The 21291-nt window shown below is 44.4% G+C and overlaps 1 protein-coding gene across 1 annotated transcript in view; it reads right to left on the bottom strand.

Annotated features, from left to right (window-relative positions):
• Positions 1 to 7015: 7015 nt before the first annotated feature.
• Positions 7016 to 21291, bottom strand: part of HSPA14 (heat shock protein family A (Hsp70) member 14) — a 28470-nt gene continuing 14194 nt past the window's right edge. Inside the window, exons 9-14 of the mRNA XM_044276759.1 lie at positions 14610 to 14765; positions 14145 to 14247; positions 12300 to 12515; positions 10544 to 10717; positions 9920 to 9990; positions 7016 to 8158 (exon numbers count right to left, since the gene is read on the bottom strand). Coding sequence (XP_044132694.1) covers positions 8080 to 8158; positions 9920 to 9990; positions 10544 to 10717; positions 12300 to 12515; positions 14145 to 14247; positions 14610 to 14765 — 799 coding nt within the window. The 3' untranslated portion in view covers positions 7016 to 8079. The remainder of the gene's footprint in view (positions 8159 to 9919; positions 9991 to 10543; positions 10718 to 12299; positions 12516 to 14144; positions 14248 to 14609; positions 14766 to 21291) is intronic.

The raw sequence follows: 21291 nt of genomic DNA, 5'->3' as shown, positions 1-21291 counted from the left end.
CCCCGCCATCCTCTCCACACTGCCCGTCCACTCCAGCCAATCCCGTCGCCCTAACCTCTCAGCTGTGAAGCTTCACGCCTTACACGTCACCAGGGGGGCGGGCCCTGTCGCCAGAGCGGTTAACTCGAATGCAACTTGTTTGCCGCCAATACAGTTTCCTGAGACAGTCAGGTTATATATAGTGTCAGGCAGGAACCTGCGCAACAGCTTCTGGCGTGAAGAAGCCACAATTTACAGCATAGCCACATATAAAGGAGCCTCTGTGAGGCCTCCTTCACACTTGAGCACTTTGTCGGCGTGATACATCCCGTTCATAATGAGTGGACCCGCAACAATGAAAACATTTATCAGAACGCCCGGCCTAACAGTGAAACTGTCTTAGTTGCCCAAAGCAACCAATCGGAGCTCCGCTTTCATTTTTCCACAGCCCTTTAGGAAATAAAAGCCGAGATTTGATTGGTTGCTACGGGCAACTAAGACAGCTTTACTGTTAGGCGATGAGGCTCTAAATAATGTTAACATTTGCACTTTTTTTCCCCCTTCTATTCCAGTTTTTGGCCTTAATAAGATATACAAAATCCAGACACAGATGTGAAGGCGGCCTTATTCTCTCCCACACCTTGATAGTCCACTCCACACATCAGGTTATGTTTTCTTGGTTGGTAGCCAGTCACATGCCTCCCCAGTCTCGCTCTTTTGGAGAGACAGTCCCTCCCTCTATATAGTCATTATTTGGGCAAATTTGGACTTTAAATGTCTATATAAGGCTACTTTCACACTAGCGTTTTTACTGGATACGGCAGGGTTCAGCAAAACGCTTCCGTTACTGATAATACAACCGTCTGCATCCGTTATGAACATAGCCAAGACCGATCCGTCATGAAGTCCATTGAAAGTCAATGGGGGAACGGATCAGTTTTCTATTGTGGCAGAGAAAACGGATCCGTCCCCCATTGACTTGCATTGGGGGTAATGCCGGATCCGTCTTGCTCTGCATCCCAGGACAGAAAGCAAACTACAACATGCTGCGATTTGCTCCCCGGTATGGGAACGCAACTAAATGGAACGTTTGGAGCACTTCGTTCTGTTCAGTTCAGTTTTGTCCCCATTGACAATGAATGGGGACAAAACTGAAGCGTTTTTTTCCGGGTATTGAGCCCCTATGGCAGATCTCAGAAAAGTAAAACGCTAATGTGACAGCAGGTAGGTTTAGCGTAGGACCCGCCTGACCTGAGACCACCTTGGCACTTGGTAGGCGGGCACAGATGTGTTTTGATCAAAATATATTGGTTAAGTGTCTCAGATTTTATCATATCAGAGTGAGGGCTTTGTCCATACATAATGCTTCCATCTACTTTACTAAGTGCAGTATTATCTTATTTCTGTGACTTTCCTCTAGTGTGAAAGTACCCTTAGAAGATGTTTGAGTCTTGCTCCTGTCTTGACATGGCAGGAAATGGCTGTGAATGCTGCTCAACCATTCACTGGCTGCAGCCATGGTCCAACGCATCCAGAGATTGGATCTTAATTTACACAATGAGCCGTAAGTGTCCCTTTTTCGCCAAAAGCAGCGCATCACCGCTAAAGCTGGTCATTGGCTGCAGCTAAATGTGATCATGCCCACTCTGCGCCAGCTGTCACCATTGCGGGGAAAGGAACATGGACACAGTGGAGGACCAGAGTAGTGGGGGGGTAGGTAGGTATGAATCTTCTGTTTAGAGAGGCAGGCTGCAGGCACTTCCTAAAAACCCACTAGTCTCAGAGAAGCCCTTCAAGGCAGCGGCCCCCAACCCAGGACTGGGCCCTGTAAGATTGTTTGCTGGGCGTCTTTAACGCGGTACTAATGAAGCGCTTCATTAGTACCGGAGGACCAGGAAGCGGTGAAGGATCTGTACTCACTCTTCCTGCTCGTCGGCTTGTGCAGGGTTGGGCGCACTGTGACCTCACACTGTTTCCCGCGCCTGCGATACACAGCCGTCAGCAGGATGAAGAGGATCGCGGTGGTGAGGAGCAGGAGAGGCGTTTTTATTTTTTACTTTATTTGCGCTGATTGCTATCTGACATGGGAAGGGGGGGGGGGTATGATGGCTGGCTGACATGGGGGGCTAATCTGAGGCATTGTGGTCTGATGGTCTGACTTGAGGTGTAATGGAAAATATTTTTTTCTTATTTTTCTCTTCTAACACTTAGGTGCGTCTTGTAGGGTGAAAAATATGGTACAGTGCAGCAGAGACCCTAGTCAGTTTATATAGTGTTATATATTTTAATATGCACCTTGTGTTTTGTTATGCACGTGAATCAGCGCCGACCAGCACCCCCTAAGCCCCGCCCCAGAATCCCCCCCCCACCCTACCCGGTCCCTGGGAAAACTGTCTTGCATGAAACTGGTGCAAAAAAAAAGGTTGGGGACCACTGCTTTAAGGAATTCCCTCTATTAACTCAGATGCGACTTGTGCTAGTGTAGTCACATGAGTACATTACAATAGCCCCGCCATCAGATTGAGACAGACTGTATCCTAAATCACTAGGATACAGTTAGTTCAGGGGAGCCACTATCCGCCTGAGACTGGCCAGCACACGGCCGATGGCGTCATGTGAAGCAGATAGTACCTGCACAACCCTAAGGTTATTTTCACATGGTGTGTTCGGTTCAGGAAACCAGGTTCATGTGATAACCACATTTCCCGAACCAAACACTGCTCCTCTCACTTGAACTCTCAGCATTGTGATGGCTTACAATGCTGTGAGTTCCTGTCTGACCCCACGTCGTAAGTCATAATAATGCTGTGAGTTGAGGTCAAAGGAGCAGTTTTCAGTCCAGAAAAAGCTGCCATCATGCAGAGCAATGTTTCCGGCCTGATGCATGCCGTCCTTACAACTTAGGCTACTTTCACACAAGCATTTTTGCTGGATCCGCCTTGGATCAGCAAAAACGCTTGCGACATAATACAACAGTCTGCATCTGTTATGAACGGATCCGGTTGTATTATCTTAAACATAGCCATGACTGATCCGTCATGAACACCACTGAAAGTCAATGGAGGACGGATCCTTTTTCTATTGTGCCAGAGAAAACGGATCTGTCATCAACTCCATTGAATGTCAATGGGGAGCGGATATGTTTTTTTTATTGTGCCAGAGAAAACAGATTAGTCACCATTAACTTACATTGCGTGTCATGACGCACCACATTGCGGACAGAAAAACGCTATGTACAGCGTTATTCTGTCCGTGATGGGAACGCAGCCAAACGGAAGGGAATGCATTCTGGTGCACTCCATTTTGTCCCCCATTAACAATGAATGGGGACAAAACGGAAGCGTTTTCGCCTGTTATTGAGATCCTATGACGGATCTCAATAGTGGAAAGGGAAAGCGCAGATGTGAAAGTCGCCCAACAGCCTCTGGCTCTGACCCATTCATTCCAATAGTTATATGCACATGAGCACTGTTTATCACTGACCATCTCTACATTCAGGAAAAATTGCCTGGTCCATTCAAGTCAATAGGCCAACGAACGGCAAACACGTGCAGTCCATTTTTCACCTATGGCTGTTAGGAGATGCTGTGTGTCATTTTTCAAGTTTTTTTTTTTTTTTTTACATGTATGAAAATATGGATGACAAGCAGATGGAACAAATGGAAACAACACAACTGCAGATAACACCGATTTAACTTGCATGGGAAATCATCCGTATTTCACTGAAGAGACTGACACGTTCCATAACTAGCGTGAAAGAGACTTAAAGGGGCTGTCTCACTTCAGCAAGTGGCATTTATCATGTAGAGAACGTAAATACAAGCTCTTACTAATGTATTATCATCCATATTGCTTCCTTTGCTGGCTGGATTCATTTTTCCATCACATTAAAAACGGCTTGTTTCCATGGTTACAGCCCACCCTGCAATCCCTCAGTGGTGGTCGTGCTTGCACACTATAGGAAAAAGCATCAGCCTCTTATGTGGCCGGGACCATAGGAGCACATAGGCTAGTGCTTTTTCCTATAGTGTGCAAGCACGGCCACCACTGATGGATTGCAGGGTGGGCTGTAACCATGGAAACAAGCCGTGTATAATGTGATGGAAAAATGAATCCAGCCAGCAAAGGAAGCAATATGGATGATAACAATACATTAGTAAGTGCCTTGTATTTAACTTTATCTACATGCCACTTGCTGAAGTGACACAACCCCTTTAACACATGTTACCTGAAGATTTACCTTTTGCAGATTTTGTAGCCTATTTGCTTCAGACCTGTGCTGAGTATTTAAGTGCAGAATTTCAAATAAAGTACAGTATTTTTCGCAGTGGACAAATGACAAAATATTCCATTTATGAATTTCTTGGTGTAAATAACTCTGTAGCAGCTTCCCCCCCAATGAAGATATGCAGGTTTCACAACATGTATGAATTTTCCCTAAACCAGACCTCTTTCATGACTGATGCACACAACTGTGACTGGACACCCCACAGCAGGGATCAGCAACCTTAGGCACTCCAGCTGCTGTGAAACTACAACTCCCATCATGCAAACATGCTCTGCTGATCTCACAACTCCCAATGGAGCATCCTGGGAGTGCCGGAGGTTGCTGATCCCTGTCCTACAGTTTAGCGATTTTTGGGGGGTCATTTATCAGACTACTGTAAAGTAGAATGGTCTTAGTTGCCCATAGCAACCAATCAGATTTCACCTTTCACTTTCCAAAGGAGCTATCAACAATGAAAGGAGGAATCTGATTGGTTGCTAGGGGCAGCTAAGCCAGTTCTACTTTACACCAGTCTGATAAATGACCCCATTTGTGTTTTACACCACTTTTATGGCACATCCAGGTAACACTCCATAAAAGTGTGTTGTGGCAGAACTGGTCCGCTCATGGCACTGTCTGTCTCTTCTCTTGTGCACTTTTAATTCTCATTAAGGTCTCATTCACACAATCACATTTTACATCTGTTTTCTATGAGTATTTTTGCAGATAGCACACTGACCTATTCATTTCTATGGTGGCCATGAACATATCCAGATGGCGATTCCACAAAGTCTTATTCATGGTCTTCACATTTATTGATGAGAGTGAGAAGAGTGCGGAATACAGACTGAAGGTATCTTATATCTCTCAGATCATCGGTTTGGAAACCAAAATAGGGTCATGGTCGTGTGCAGGGCTGTTAGCCAGTATCAATACATAAGAGGAAAATGGGTCTCAGGACACAGAGTTGGATTATAAACTACTTGCCTGAGTGGTATGGACAGAGGTAAGTGGGTAGCGGTGGTGATATCTCTTTAAATAAAACGTATACCTTAAAACAGCATTAAGTGAGGAAAGATTCACATTATTCAATTTTTCTTGAATTTATTAGAAAAGGAAATAAAAGTCCTGAAAGCCTGCGTGTTTTTTTTTATTGTGTGCGTCTGCGTAGTAGTACCGTTGTTATCCATTGCGTCCCCATTGCCTTATTTGACGCAGAAAAGCCCAAGGCCTCTTTCACATGGGCGTGTGTGCCCCATTGTCGTGCTGCGGGCCGCAATGCACGAGCACAGTCCGTGGGGCAGCTGCAGCGGATCAAGACCCATTCACTTGAATGGGTCCGCGATCCGGCCATTCCGCTAAAAAGATAGGACACGTTCTAGCTTTTTTGCAGTACGGGACGAAACCCCACGGAAGCACTCCGTAGTGCTTCTGTTCCGTACCATTCCGCATCTCTGGATTTGCGGACCCATTTAAGTGAATGGGTCCGCATCCGTGATGCGGAATGCCCACGGAACGGCACCAGTGTATTGCGGAACGGCAAATGTGGTCTACAATACAGCAACGGGGCGCACACGCCCGTGTGAAAGAGGCCTAACACTGCTTATTTGTGGAATAAAGGCAATGCTTACCCATACACTGGCAGATTTAGACCATGTTCTGCCTACCATCAGCACGTTTTCATGTCACATGCCATCCCCATGCACATTCCAGCTGATCTGCCATGTTGGATTTCCTCCACCGTTGTCAGATGCTGTAGTTGAAAAGTTGTTCATGCAGGACAGATCTGTATCCCAGCAATCTGCATGCTCAGCGCGGCTGGTATCATCACTGGGGGAGCGCCACGGTTTTGAAGGGACGGAGCCAGCAGCGTTGGTCATGTGTAGTAAGTATACAGAGGCTGATGCCCATACTATATGTTGTGAGGAGCCAGCCAAGACAGATAGCAGGGAGGCAACGTCGCCAGTAGAGGGCATCAGTGATGTTGCAGGCAGTTAGGAGCGCACGGGGGGGGGGGGGGGGGGGGGAGAGGAGGTACTGGGCTTTGTGAATGGGCTCACTAAATGGGCAGGCTTGGGCCCTAAGAGCTCATGCACACGACCAGGCTTTTTGCCTGCATCCGATCCGCATTTTTTGCAGATTAGATGAGGACCCAAAGGGGCAGCACACCGTGGAGATAGAAAACATCAAAGGTATGTTTTAAACAAAGTCTGACTGCATAACAGCATGGTAGCATTCCTTATACAGGCCAAATTTTTAAGCTACACACTACAGGACCCATGTACAGTATCTGGTTGTCCAAGTAGATATGGAGATACAGAGCTTTCACGTCAATACTGTTACATATCATTATTATGAAGGGGTTGTGAGTGGTATTTTGTTTGTTCAAAAGTCAAGGAATGGTTTAAACAAAAAAATTACAAAGTCGTATAGTGCTCTGCCGCCACGGATCTATGGTTGCCACTGGTCTCTGTATACTATCATGAAGCTGATTATTTACAATTTAACCACGTGACCACTGAAGCCAATTACTGACCTCAGCACTCTAGTGCTACTAATATAGACAAGGCCACTGATTGGCAGGGACCACGGGGCCGGTGGCACTGGAGTAAAGAGGTGTGTTTTTAGGATTTCAGACCATTTCTTACCTTTTGAAAATGTATGCCCTGGAGACCCCATTCAAAGGGTATATATACGGTGACTAATTGCACTAATTTTGACAGTACACTTTTTTTTTTTTTACACGTACTGCTTTGCAATTCAAAAAACACAACACAATATATCAAAACTGTAGATGAGTTATAATGTTACTTTGCAATGGTATTACAGTAAACCCAAATGTATATACATTTGCCAAATGAAAGGTAAAAACCTTATTTGATATAGTGGATTTTGCAGATATATCAAAACTAGTGCAAAGAACTGGAGTGTTTACCCCTAGCAGCCAAATTCCAGTGCTTATATTTCTTAAAATCCTTCCACAAAAAATATTCTACAATTTTCAAACCAGCACCTGGAGCCGGTGCTTTGTAATTGCATGTAATTAAATGTATTACAACTACTGAGTTATTCAATGACATCTATCTGTATAGCGCTGCCTGCTGTTTGCGCTTTTTCTAATTTGTCTGCCCTGCTGTCTGAGATTGAAGGACATGCTCAGTTCCATCTTTGGACTGCCACCAGATGCAGCAGACAGGACATGCCCTCTGCCAGCATCAAATAAATCTAGCAGAACATCTGGAGCAGCGAATGGGGAGATCTCTGGATCCATGTGAGGCACAGGGCTGGTTCTAGCTTTGTTAGAAAAGGTTGTCATGTTCTAGATGATGTCAGATTTTAATTTTTTACATCAATCATGGGATAATCTCTTTAAGGCAGTGACCAGGCTTGGCCGCTATGGTCCTCTCCTCCACTTGCCGTTTGCAACAGTTTTGATAAATCCTACCATAATCACCTTACATGTCAAACATGCTCTACAAGACAAATTAAACTGTCAATATGCGGTATGCGTGAGCACTAGCTTGCTGTACACCAGGCGGATGAAAGGAGTTCAGACTAAAGGTCTGCTCCTATATGAAGCTCTGGATACGGAAATACTGTATATGCTTTTGGATGGCTATACCGACTGATCTGAACATATATAATATTGTCGACAATGCTGTACTGAAAAGCAACAAAAGGGATAAATCAAAGACTCTATGAAGAAGTAAATAATGAAAGGATAGGCTAGTTTCTCTTTAGATTCGGACTGTACACAACACTGCCACCAATGTCTTTTTTGTGTTTCAGCTTGGCCTTTGCCTCTTCCGAATATGCCATAACTGATCCTTGCACTAAGATGAATCTTCAAGGGTGATCATTTCTGACCTTCCAGTGTCTTTGTCCGTGCAGGTTACATGCAATGAGCCATCCCTGTAGATAAAAAAAACATAATAATCATACACTAGTTTACATCATTAAAAGGGAAACTATCACGCCAATTGTGGACCATTATCTACAGTAATATGCGTAGTACTGCAGACAGTACCTCCCTCATGCGCTCCTAACTGCCTGTGATATCACTGACGCCCTCTGCTGGTGACGTCGCCTCCCTGTCTTCTTGGCTGGCTCCTCACAGCATATAGTATGGGCATCGGCCCCAGTATACGTACTACGCATGTGCAACACTGCTGGCTCTGTCCCTTCACTGGAGTCCAGATCACTATTTTTATTATCCTGCACCCACTTTGTGAAATACATGGTCAGGACTGCTGTGCATGCGCACATGTGCTCACCATTATGTTAGAACAGCACTGCAGTCCATACTGTGTATTTCAGCCCAACTTTGACGAGGGAACAGCGGTGGCAGTAGGAAAATAAAGTAATATTGTATAATATATAAAATCGTGCTCTGGACTCCATATCTGCAGTACTGCTCATGTATTACTGAAGATAATGGTCCAAAATTGGGGTGTCAGATTGTAGAATCATTCCCCCTTTAACCCCATGACAGTCCCATAAACTAAGGAAAATCCCACTGAAGATCACAGAAGTCAAATATATAACTCACAAGGATAAAAAAAAAAAAAACAAAAAAAAATTCAAGAGAAAAAGGCAACTGAAGCAGCCGTAAAATGCTTCACAGAGGACAATACAGGACAGTTCAGCTCACCGGCTCCTCTTAAGTTGCCCATACACATTAGATGTTTGCCCCAAAGAAGTGAATGGAGCAGTGGCCGCGCTTGTGCGGTGCGCTTCCCATTAATTTCTATGGGACTTCTGAAAACAGTTGAGCGTGCCATTTGGCTATATTCAGCACTGGTGGCGCATGCGCGGTCCGCTTTCCTTCACTTTGTGGCATATCCTAGCTATATGCCACCAATGCTTGAAAAAACACAACCCTGTTAAGTGTATGGTTGGCTTTAGGTTAAAAAACTAAGATCAAGGATCAAAACAGGGTTGGCTCCTAGGTCGCAGTACATCCAAAAAGGTTGGAAGTATCATCCAGCACTCTGTGTAAAAACTAATTTACATTATTTCATAAGACACATACTAGGACACTTAAAAAACAAGTTTCGAGCTAACTGGAGCCTTAAAGGGGTTGTTGCACTTCAGCAGGCACTTACTAATGTATTGTTAATTTCCATATTGCTTCCTTTTCTGGCTGGATTCATTTTTTCATCATATTATAAAGTGCTTGTCTCCATGGTTACGACCACCCTGCAATCCAGCAGAGGTGATCGGTCGTGCTTGCACACTATAGGAAAAAGCACCAGCTTATATGTGCTCTCATAGTCCCAGCCACCAGAGAGGCTGGCTCTTTTTTCCTATAGTGTGCAAGCATGGGCACAGCTGATGGATTGCAGGGTGGGCGTAACCATGGAAACGAGCAGTGTATAATAAGATGGAAAATTGAACCCAGCCAGAAAAGGAAGCAATATGGATAATCACAATACATTAGTAAGTGCCTGGTATTAAAGGGGTTCTGCACCTTCATTTAACTGATGATCTATCCTCTGGATAGATCATCAGCTTCTGATCGGCGGGGGTCCGACACCCGGGACCCCCGCCGATCAGCTGTTTGAGAGAGGGCGCGGCTAAGCTCTGTTCACTGATGCCATATATGCTTGCATCACCTTTATCATCGTCATAGAGTGCACAGGTAAGTTGCAGCAATTAGTAGAGGTAAGTTACCTTTTCATTGTAAGTACAGTCAGTATGTCATGAACACCATTATCTTTCTTCTGTAGATCTTTAAGTACAATCTGTGAACAAAATTTTTTAATATTACACGTTACCTATAGCATAGCACATCTGCTGGATATTCATTCTACTACCGGTGATAAATAGGGTGGAGAGGAAACTGAACCTCCTATTAAAAGGGTATTCTCATCCTCTATGAATATTTTTGGCATGGGCACAGGATGAGTCACGAATGCCTAACAGGTCTGGACTTCATATACCACCAAACCCTGGAATAATCCTCTGCCACTCAGTCTTCAAATCTCAATATTTTCTTTATTCAAGACGCATTAAAAACAAAACATAGCAGCAGACAAGCGTTTCGGATAGGTCATATATGCTTCTTGGATGTTTTAATGCATCTTGAATAAAGAAAATATGGAATTTTAAAAACCTCACGTCCCAGAGGATTATTCCAGGGTTTGGTGGTATAGCTGTGGACTGAGCGGACAGTTTCCTTTGGTTTCCCCGAGAGCAGCGTGGACACTCAAGTCTGTGCGGTACCACGTGAGAGGGTGAGCATTTTTAATACACACTTCTTTTAATTTCTGGACCTAAACCGCAGTAATATCTTACTTGTGCAAATTTGGAGTTTTCTGATGTACTCGATTTCCGAACTGATTCATATAGTTCCAAGCAAACGGAGGTGAAGCTTCCAGGTGCTTGTAATAAGTGTTGTCTACGGGCGGGAAGTGGGGTACCCGATGGCAGCAAAACGGAGAACTTCTCAGCTCCTGACTCATCAGCTTCCTGTAAAGACACGCATGGAATGGACGGTTAGTACTACTGGAAGTGGTCATAAAGTAAGCCTTATATCAGTTACACTAGGCTGCATGTATTTAGTTGGTTTTGCCATGTTGGATAGATACTGCATTAGGGACCTCCTGTGGTCCATGCTGCACACTCTCTATAAACAGCATATCTTCACAAAGTGCAGATTCTAATTTCTAGTAGGACAGCCTCGCAGAACAGCTTCCATTATCATTTTAATACTGAGGACTGGTGTGGTTTCAACGCCTGGCACTAGAGATCAGCGAATTTCATGTTATGAAATTCGTTCGCACTTCGTTTGGTGGTAAAAGCAGACCATAACACAATTTTATGACGAAATGCCTTTTGAGGCATTCCGTTATTCCTTCCGTCGTAATAGAAGTCTATGGGCATTATAACGGATCCGTCTGGTTTACGTTATGCAGGAGAGGATTCCCCTGCATAACGTAAACAGGACGGATCCGTTTTGCAGCACACAGACTTCTATTATAACGTAAGGAATAACGGAATGCCTCGAAAGGCATTTCGTCAAAGAATTGGGTTATGGTCCGTGGTAACGGAATCCATAACACAATTCTGCTTTTACCACCAAACGAAGCCTGAGCGAATTTCAAAATATGAAAATCGCTCATCTCTACCTGGCACTTTCACCAATCAACTGTTCGAAGAGACTACAGTGCTGCTTACCAGGAAGGGTGGGCAGCTGTGACTGGTACTTCAGCCCCGTTCCACTCAAGTGAATGGGACAGAGCTACAAACAGTACCATGCGTAGCCAGTACAGATCTTATGGCACTTTGCCCAGCAATAGAGGTCACAGCTCCTTCAATCAGCCAATCGGTGGGGGTGATGAGAGTTAGAATCCTACCCATAAGTCATGAATACATACTATATCCTTGTAGATTGTAAACCCTCGTGGGAAGGGTCCACTCTCCTGTACCAGTTTGTAACTCGTCTAGTTCATGCTTACTGCAATTGTTTCATATTACGTATGTACACTCCTTTTCATATGTACAACTTCTTGAAATGACTGGTGCTTTAATAATAATTCAACATTAAAATCCCAGAAAAATCCCTTAAAATAGTAGTTTAACAGGAGTATAACATGTCCAAGAAGTTGTGGTATATGCTACTGTTCTCATTCTACATAGCCGCAAGTCAAGATGATCAGACTACAAACCAATGAGAACACAGGTTCACATCAACAATTTACCTCAATAATGGATACATAGTGTGAATAGAGTTCTATACAGGTCCCATACACATTAGATTGTTGGCATTATCCACCCATGTTATTGTAATGTGAATGGGCAGTCCTACACCAGTCTGCACCCATGAAATAAAGAATATCACATTTATTACTGCCATCTTGGAAGCTGGATCACTTTCTTCTGTTGCTTTCGTCCACGCCTGGTTTCCGTGCTTCCACTGGTGGTCACTGGTGGTGAGCTCCGCCATACTGCATTGCATTCCTCTTGAGTCTTACACCAGTAGGTACTACTATGTAACAGGGCAAAACTGCAACGTAGATCATTTCTCCTTGTGTGCGTTATATCTACAAACCTTAACCAGTATGTCGCTGGCAGAGCACTCAATAGTAATGGTGTCTGCTTCCATAGATGGATTTTCTTTGCCCAGTAGAATTCCAGCTTGTATAGCAGCTCCAATGGGAATCACCTCATCTGGCGGTATGCTACTGAGCAGTTCCACATCAGGAAATAAATCCCGAATTAACTGCTGCAGTTTGGGAATGCGAGCTGACCCACCACATAAAACTACCTACAAAAGAACAAAGGATTTATCAGTTACAAAAAGAACATGCTTAGACCAAAGAGTTTAACTGAAGTAGTTTATACATCTTTGGTTAATGCCGAGGTGGCGGGGGTTTGCACTATTTTTCAGACTTTAAGACACAGTGGAAGTGGTCATTAGCATACAGGAGGCACGGACAGAGCTTTGCTGTTGTACTCGCCTTCCTTGGTCCTGCTTTGGTGTCCTGACCGTGCACAGCGGCAGGATGTAGTACACGTAGGTGAGCACTGATGCTGTGCACAGTCAGGTCACAGTACACAGCAAGACCCAGAAGAAGTGATGGGGCAGTGTGTCCTGGATCTGCAGCACCATCCGGAGCAAGCAAGGCAAGTTTTTTTTGTAATGTCTGATCTTAGGCAGATGGAGACAGGGGGGTCCAATCTGAGGCAGATGGAGACAGGGGGGTCCAATCTGAGGCAGATGGAGACAGGGGGGGTCCAATCTGAGGCAGATGGAGACAGGGGGGTCCAATCTGAGGCAGATGGAGACAGGGGGGTCCAATCTGAGGCAGATGGAGACAGGGGGGTCCAATCTGAGGCAGATGGAGACAGGGGGGTCCATCTGAGGCAGATGGAGACAGGGGGGTCCAATCTGAGGCAGATGGAGACAGGGGGGGTCCAATCTGAGGCAGATGGAGACAGGGGGGGGTCCAATCTGAGGCAGATGGAGACAGGGGGGTCCAATCTGAGGCAGATGGAGACAGGGGGGTCCAATCTGAGGCAGATGGAGACAGGGGGGTCCAATCTGAGGCAGATGGAGACAGGGGGGTCCAATCTGAGGCAGATGGAGACAGGGGGGTCCAATCTGAGGCAGATGGAGACAGGGGGGTCCAATCTGAGGCAGATGGAGACAGGGGGGTCCAATCTGAGGCAGATGGAGACAGGGGGGGAGGGGGTCTGACCTGAGGCTGATGGAGAGTCTGATGTGAGGTTGGGGAGTCTGATCTAAGGCTGATGGAGCCTGGGGATATGCAGAATGGGAGTCCGATTTGGGGATTTGATGAAGAATGAGGATCTGATTTGGGGGTTTGCTCTGAGGTCTGATGGAAGCGATTCCATAATGAGAGTGCGCGAGTGCCTAGTATGCTTGAAAAGTATTGTGGGCCAGGAAGTTCTTCTCTGGGTTTCTAGGAAAAATATCTCTTTCTACCTCTCACCCCCCTCTACCTGATGTAGAATTGATTCGAAAATTTTCACACATAATACATTTTAAGAAATTCATTAATCTCTACTCAGTACCAAAACAGGATTACCCAACTGGTTATGTACATATTATATTTTGCTCATATAGATCCTGTGCTTGGAAACCAAGCAATAATTTTTCATTTTAAAATGTGCAGAAATCACATTTTAGAATAGGACTTTACATATCTCGCTTTTATGAACTGTCAGTTAGAAAAGATATATAGAGAGAATAGTGTGCCTCAATCCAGATCAACTGTCCTAAAGGCAGAGTTCCCACAATAGCCCTTTTTTCACCTGTCAAATTGACAACACCTTTATTTCTAGGAAACAGAAAATAATTTTCACCCTAGGCTGCGGTGTATGTAAAATAACATGCATTCAAATATTTCATTAACACTAACTAAATGCAAACCTGATTCACATCGGTCGCTTTAACACCAACTTGTTCCAGTAGGGTTTTGATTGGATCAATGCACTGATTGAACAGAGCAGAACCGATAAGCTCAAAACGAGCCCTGGAAGAAAGATCAGCAACATTAAAAACAATCATTTCCTTCAAGACTATAAAACAGTATAGGAATGCTGAATAGGAAGCATTCAGGTCCATAATTAAAGGGGTACACCCAAGTTATGGCATATTGCAAAGATTTGCAGCTCAGTGGAGGTTCCTACATCCACTCTGTACAGGCCCGTTCCAGAAATGCTGAGAACTTTAACACAGTCCCAAGCTAGGGAAGTAGGGCAACACTGCTGCTGGTCCTTAAAGTTTCCCCAAAGTCTGGTGATACAACGCCTCTAGTACTCCTACACACCCCAGTAGGTTAGACGACTGCTGACAAGGATTCACAGGGAAAAAATACTCGCCATTTAAACTTACCTTGAAACACTGCAGTCAAAATCAATGCCATCATGCAACGAATCCACAAAACAATTGGCACTTCCCAGGGTGGACAAAGAATGCTTGGCCACGTCGGCACTATTCATTAGTTTCATCATTGCTCGGGAGTTTCCAGTAATGTCTTGTTTGTATGATCTATCCAGGAAAACACATAAAAAAAATGTCTGTTATCCAAGTAAGGTTTTGCCTAAAATAAATGAATCCTTTGCGCTAAATTTGCCCTGTGTGAACCTGAATGTAGAGGGGATTACCAGGTTACTGAGCTGCGTGGCCCCTGCACAGAGAACGGGGCTGTGCTCGCAGCTGATCAGCGGGGGTGCTAGGTGTCTGCCCCCATCTGTTATTGTATTGGTCATCAATAGCTATAACCCAGTAAGCCCTTTAAAGGGGTTAAGCCATGATTGATGTAAAAAATTAAAATCATATAGTACATAACAATAGTGTCGGACTGGGGTGCCTAGGGCCCACCATTAAAATGTATTTGGGGGGCCCACCGTACGGATACTTTTAAATATTGCCCGCTCACACAGCAGCAAGATGCTACCAGATGATTGAATATGGGGGTCCCGGCAGCACCTTTGAGGAGGTAGGTCCTGGGGAGACACTGGTAGCTTTCCTCTATACCTAGAAGTCATCTCAGCTCTGATCGTGTCTATAATAATAAACCGGGGAGTTTCTTTAACCCTTTCACGACCACAATCTGTATATATACGTGATAGCTGCACATACCCCGTGCAGCTACCACGTATATATACGTTCTGGCAGCTCTTTAATCCAAGCGCTGCAAAGCGCTTGGATTAAAGCTTCTGCCCCTGCCCTGTATGCTGTCACGGACAGCATACAGTGCAGTAATGCCGGCAAGGGACCAATCAGAGTGGCCCCTTGCCGGCAATCGATCCGATTGGTTAGTCTGTGCAGACTAACCAATCGGATCGCGGCAGTGTTAAAATGCCGGTTTCATGCTCTGATCTGCGCTCTGCAGATCAGAGCATGAAATCAGGTAATGTGTCCTCGGGTAATAAACCCCCCTCCCGCCGATCTGTGCCCCCGATCTGTGGCTGTGCCCCCCCTTGTGCCTCCTGCAGCTCATTCTCCTACTAGCTGCCGTAATTTGGTCCGCCCCCCTCCCCGCCCCATGCAGTCATTTAGTAGCCTCGGCGATCCCCCCCCCCCCACCCATGCAGTCATTTTGTAGCCTCTCCAATCCCCCCCACCCCACCTTTCCAGCGCTGCCCCCCGATCCCCCTGCTGTGTGTGATGGCGGCGGCTCCATTACTGAGCCGCCGCCATCAGCAGAGTGTCAGCTCTATGCTGACACTCTCCTATAACCCCATAGATGCCGCGGTTGCGGCATCCATGAGGTTAACAGAGGGAGGGAGCTCCCTCTCTCCACCATCGGGGCTGCACCGCTGTAATTGCAGCACCCGATGGTTGCCATGGCAACCGGACGCTTTGCAAAAGCGTCCTGTTGCCATGGAAAGGTGTCCAGTGCTGCCACCTACAGGCAATCTGGAAGTATTATACTTTGGAATGCAAGAGCATTGCAAAGTATAGTACAACTATCAGCCCCACTGGATCTTGAAGATCCAAGAGGGAACTGATAAAAAAAATGAAAATAATAAAAGTAAAAAAATAAATAAAAATGTAAATTGAAAAAAAGAAATTCCTTTTCCTATAAAAAAAAATGAAAAGATAAAATAAAATACACATATTAGGTGTCAGCGCGTCCGTAACGACCGCCTCTATAAATATATCACATGATAGACCCCGTCCGATAAACACCATAAAAATAAAATAAAAAAAACAGTGCCAAAAAAGCTATTTTTTTCACCTTACATCACAAAAAGTGCAACAGCGAGCGATCAAAAAGCCATATGACCCCCAAAATAGTACCAATCAAACCATCACCTCGTCCCGCAAAAAATGATACCCTATTTAAGACAATCGCCCAAAAAATAAAAAAGTTTTGGCTCTCAGACTATAGAGACACTAAAATATCATTTTTTTGGTTTCAGAAATGCTATTATTGTGTAAAACTTAAATAAATAAGAAAAAGTATACATATTAGGTATTGACACGTCCGTAACGATCTTCTCTAGAGAACAATCACATGACCTAACTCCTCAGATGAACGCTGTAAAAATAAATAAATGAAAACTGCTCCAAAACAGACAATTTTGGGGTCACCTGGCCCCATAACGTGTAATAATGAATGATCAAAGAATCCTATGTACCCAAAATTGGTACCAATAAAAACCAACTCTTTCTGCAAAAAACGAGCCCTTGCACAAGACGATCGGCAGAAAAATAAAAAACATATGGCGTTCAGAAAACCAATCCAGCACAATCTACCTTCCAAAAACCGTATGGCATTCCTTTCCTTCTGCGCCCTGCCGTGTGCCCGTACAGCAGTTTACGACCACATGTGGGGTGTTTATGTAAACCGCGGAATCAGGGTAAAAAATATTGAGTTTTGTTTGGCTGTTAACCCTCAATGTGTTAAAGAAAAAAATAAATTATAAAATGGAAAATCTGCCAAAAAAAGTGACATTTAGAAATTTAATCTCCATTTTCCTTTAATTCTTGTGGAACGCCTAAAGGGTTAACAAAGTTTGTAAAATCAGTTTTGAGTAACTTGAGGAGTGTAGTTTCTACAATGGGGTCATTTATGGGAGTTTCCACTATGTAGGCCCCACAAAGTGACTTCCGATCTGAACTTGTTCTTAAAAAGTGCGTTTTGGAAATTTTCTTAAAAATTGTAAGAATTGCTTCTAAACTTCTAAGCCTTCTAACGTCCTAAAAAAATAAAATTACATTTCCAAAATGATGCCAACATAAAGTAGACATATGGGGAATGTTAAGTAATAAATATTTTATTAGGTATCACTTTCTGTTTTGGAAGCAGAGAAATTGAAATTTGGAAAATTGTGAATTTTTCGAAATTTTTGGTACATTTTGGATTTTTTCATAAATAAAGGTGAAATATATTGACTCAAATATATGACTATCATGAAGTACAATGTGTTACGAGAAAACAATCTCAGAATGGCGTGGATAAGTAAAAGTGTTCCAAAGCTATTACCACAAAGTGACGCATGTCAGATTTGTCAATTTTGACCTGGACACTGGGGCATCAATGACCCTTGGTCATGAAAGGGTTAATAATCTATCAGGTGTTTTACAAGAACATAGGCTGGCTGAGGCGCTGTACATTGAATATATGTATGTAGTGCGGTAAGTCTGTGTTATGTGCACCTTGTGCAGGGGGTGGGAGACTAGGGGCCGACCGGGGGATTCACCTGTACCCCTGTGGGCCAGTCCGAGCCTGTATAACAATACCTTTCTAACAATGCAGCCCTGACCTCACATGGATGCAGAGATCTCCCCATTCACTGCTCCTATTGCTCTGCTAGATCTTCTGCCTGGCAGCTCAGGGGACATGTCCTTTCTGCAGCAGCTCTCTCCCTGTAAGGGTCCATTCACACATCCGTGGTGTATTGCGGATTCGCAATACACCCAGCCAGTACCCCTATAGAACTGCCTATTCTTGTCTGCAATTGCGGACAAGAATAGGACATGTTCTATTTTTTTGCGGAGCCGCGGCCCGGAAGTTCGGGGCCGCGCTCCGGAAATGTGGATGCGGAGAGCATGTAGTGTCCTCTCCGCATCCATTCCTGCCCCATTGAGAATGAATGGGTCCACACCCTTTCCAGATATTGCGGAACGGATGCGGACCCATTTGCGGACGTGTGAATGGACCCTAACTGCCACATCTTGTAACAGAAGATATGGCTGGTGGCAGTGGAAGATTTCAATTGAGCATGTTGAACCAGCTCAGCGAGACAGATAAATGTGGAAGAGAACACACAACGGGTGGCGCTATACAAATGCACTTTATTGAATAGATCACTGGCTATACTAAATTTTTAATTCCATTCAATTAAAGAAGTATTCAGAACCAGGTGCTGGTATAAAAAAAAAATTGAATATGTTTCATAAAACCACCCCTTTAAACTTCACCCACTAGAATTGCTGCTATATACCAGCACAGCCTCTTGCCATGTCTAGTTGTCTGGAAATGGCAGCAGACTGCCAGGCACTGCATTCAGTGCATTTCCATTTTCCATGCGGCACGCCGCGCTCCCAGTCCACTACAGAGCCTGACTGATCTGCACAGTGTTGTATATGGAAACCTGGGAAAAGGCACAAGCGCCGTGTCCCTCCATGGGATTTCCTGCAGCACTGACTATAGGAAGTCTATGATGCTTGTCTGTATAGACTGGCGAAATACACTCTGGCTACATAATGTGCGCTCTGATCAGTGCTATACTTTATAATAATAGGTGAACCATTATTGATGATACAGTATTCCTGATCCTGTGCAGTGATCTGGTGGCGATATAGCAGCGGTCTCAAAGGAGGATATCCTTCTTGAATTACAATACCTTGCCGGTAAAAATGTTTTAACTGCTTAAGGGAACCTGTCGCCTAGAAAATGCATATAAACCGCAGACAGTACCTTATTGCAGCCTGTAGCATGATTATAAAGGTGTCTGTGTCTTCTCTGTGCAAAAGTCTGAAAATAAAAGACTTTTATTCAACTGACCACGCTATATAAGGGATAGTCTTGAAGTCAAGGGGGCAGCGGCTTTCTCGCCTGAAGTCAAGCACGCCCTGCCCCCTTTACCACAGAAGCGTTTGATTGATAGGATGCCCGATTCCTTCACTGCCGGTTGTTTGAATGTAGTCTCTCGCATGCCCAGGGCTCTCGTGTGCCTGAGCATTGAGCTTTTGAACAATACCTCATAGCGGGGTGGAACAGGCACAACGCTGGTTTTGCAGGGACACAGCGCACGCGCAAGACTACATTCATGTGTCCAGTAGTGAAGGAAATCCTATCATTAAAACGCTAAGGGGAGGAAAAGGGAACGCTTTACTTCAGGCGAGAAGGCCACTGCCCCCATGACTTCAGGACTATCATTTACAAAGCGTGGTCAGTTTAATAAAATACTTTTGCCGCATTGCACAGAAAAGACACAGACACCTTTATAATCATGCTACAGGCTGCCATAAAGGTACTGCTGGCGGTTTAATATGCATTTTCTAGGCGACAGGTTCCCTTTAAGGGTACTTTCACACTTGCGTTGTTTGATTCAGGCAGGCGGTTCCGTTGCCTGAACTACCTGCCTGATCAGGCAAACTGTATGCAAACGCATGTCATTTTTTCTGACTGATCAGGCATTTTTCGGACTGATAAGGCTCCTGATCAGTCTGAAAAATGCCTGATCAGTCAGAAAAATGCATTGCAATACCGGATCCGTTTTTCCGGTGTCATCAGGCAAAACGGATCCGGTATTTATTTATTTCTCATTTTTAAAGGTCTGCGCATGCGCAGACTGGAAGGACGGATCAGGCATTCCGGTATTTTGAATGCTGGAACCGGCACTAATACATTCCTATGGAAAAAAATGCCAGATCCGGCATTCAGGCAAGTCTTCAGTTTTTTCTGTCAAAACGACGGAACTGGCGACATCCTGAACGGATTACTCTCCATTCAGAATGCATGGGGATAAAACTGATCAGTTCTTTTCCGATATAGAGCCCCTAGGACGGAACTCTATGCCGGAAAAGAAAAACGCAAGTGTGAAAGTAGCCTAAGCACCAAGGCTATATTGGCATTAAGGCCACAGGATTTTGCTACATTCTGAGAGCCATCATTTTCTTTTACATTTTCATTGATGTTGTGGGACAGATAACTTATTGATTAACTTTTACTAACTATTTCTGAAAAAAAAAGTGCTATTCTGGGCTGGATTAGATTTATTTTGTGTGTTTGTATAATTCCTGTGATACTAAATATGTATAGCATGCAAGTCACCTTTTTTTAAGATCATCACCAAAAAGGAGGAATGTCCAGCACCAGACCTGGATTCTCAATACAATATGTAGGTCATGAATAAGGATTCAGTAATCCAAAATGGGTAGACCAGACTGTGTGGTTTCTGTTTTGTATTACGGATTTTTATGAAGATTCAAATATATTTCAGCAAATTTTATCGAGAATCTGGATCTAGTGCTGAACGTTCCTCCCTTTAGTGATGCTTTGTTGGATAGCTTTCCCAAGAGTTCAAGCACAGTTTAGAATCAGCTCACCACTTGTCTCCACAGATCTGTACATTTATTCTTTTTTTTTTTTATTAACTTTTTTCGTTCTTAATCTGTATACCAATGCATTATAGCCTGGCAGGGTAAAACGACAGGCTATAAATGCCCAGGGCACGGCCTAATAGGCAACTCACTGGCAACCTGTGAATGCATTTGAAGAGGGGTGGAGGTGCAGTGGTTACAAAGGTCCATCGCTCCGTCTAACCACCTAGATGCCATATCCACTACTAACCATGTCATCTAGGAGGTTAGAGGGGTTGTCTGCTTTTTTTTATACTGATGACCCATCCTCGGGATAGGTCGTCAATATCAGATCGGCGGGGTGGCCAACCGGATCGGCTGTTTGAAGAGACAGCAGCGTTCGTTTGAGCACTGCTTTCTCGTCTGTTTACCTGCTCACTGTCGCAACTGCAGTGATGAGAAGGTGTAATTAAAACTAAGCCATCCCATTGAAGTGAATAGAATGGATGACATGTAATTACACCTGCTCACCGCT

Source organism: Bufo gargarizans, chromosome 2 (genome assembly GCF_014858855.1).
Source record: "Bufo gargarizans isolate SCDJY-AF-19 chromosome 2, ASM1485885v1, whole genome shotgun sequence".
Lineage (NCBI taxonomy): Eukaryota > Metazoa > Chordata > Amphibia > Anura > Bufonidae > Bufo > Bufo gargarizans.
This window is presented reverse-complemented; position numbering and strand designations above follow the sequence as displayed.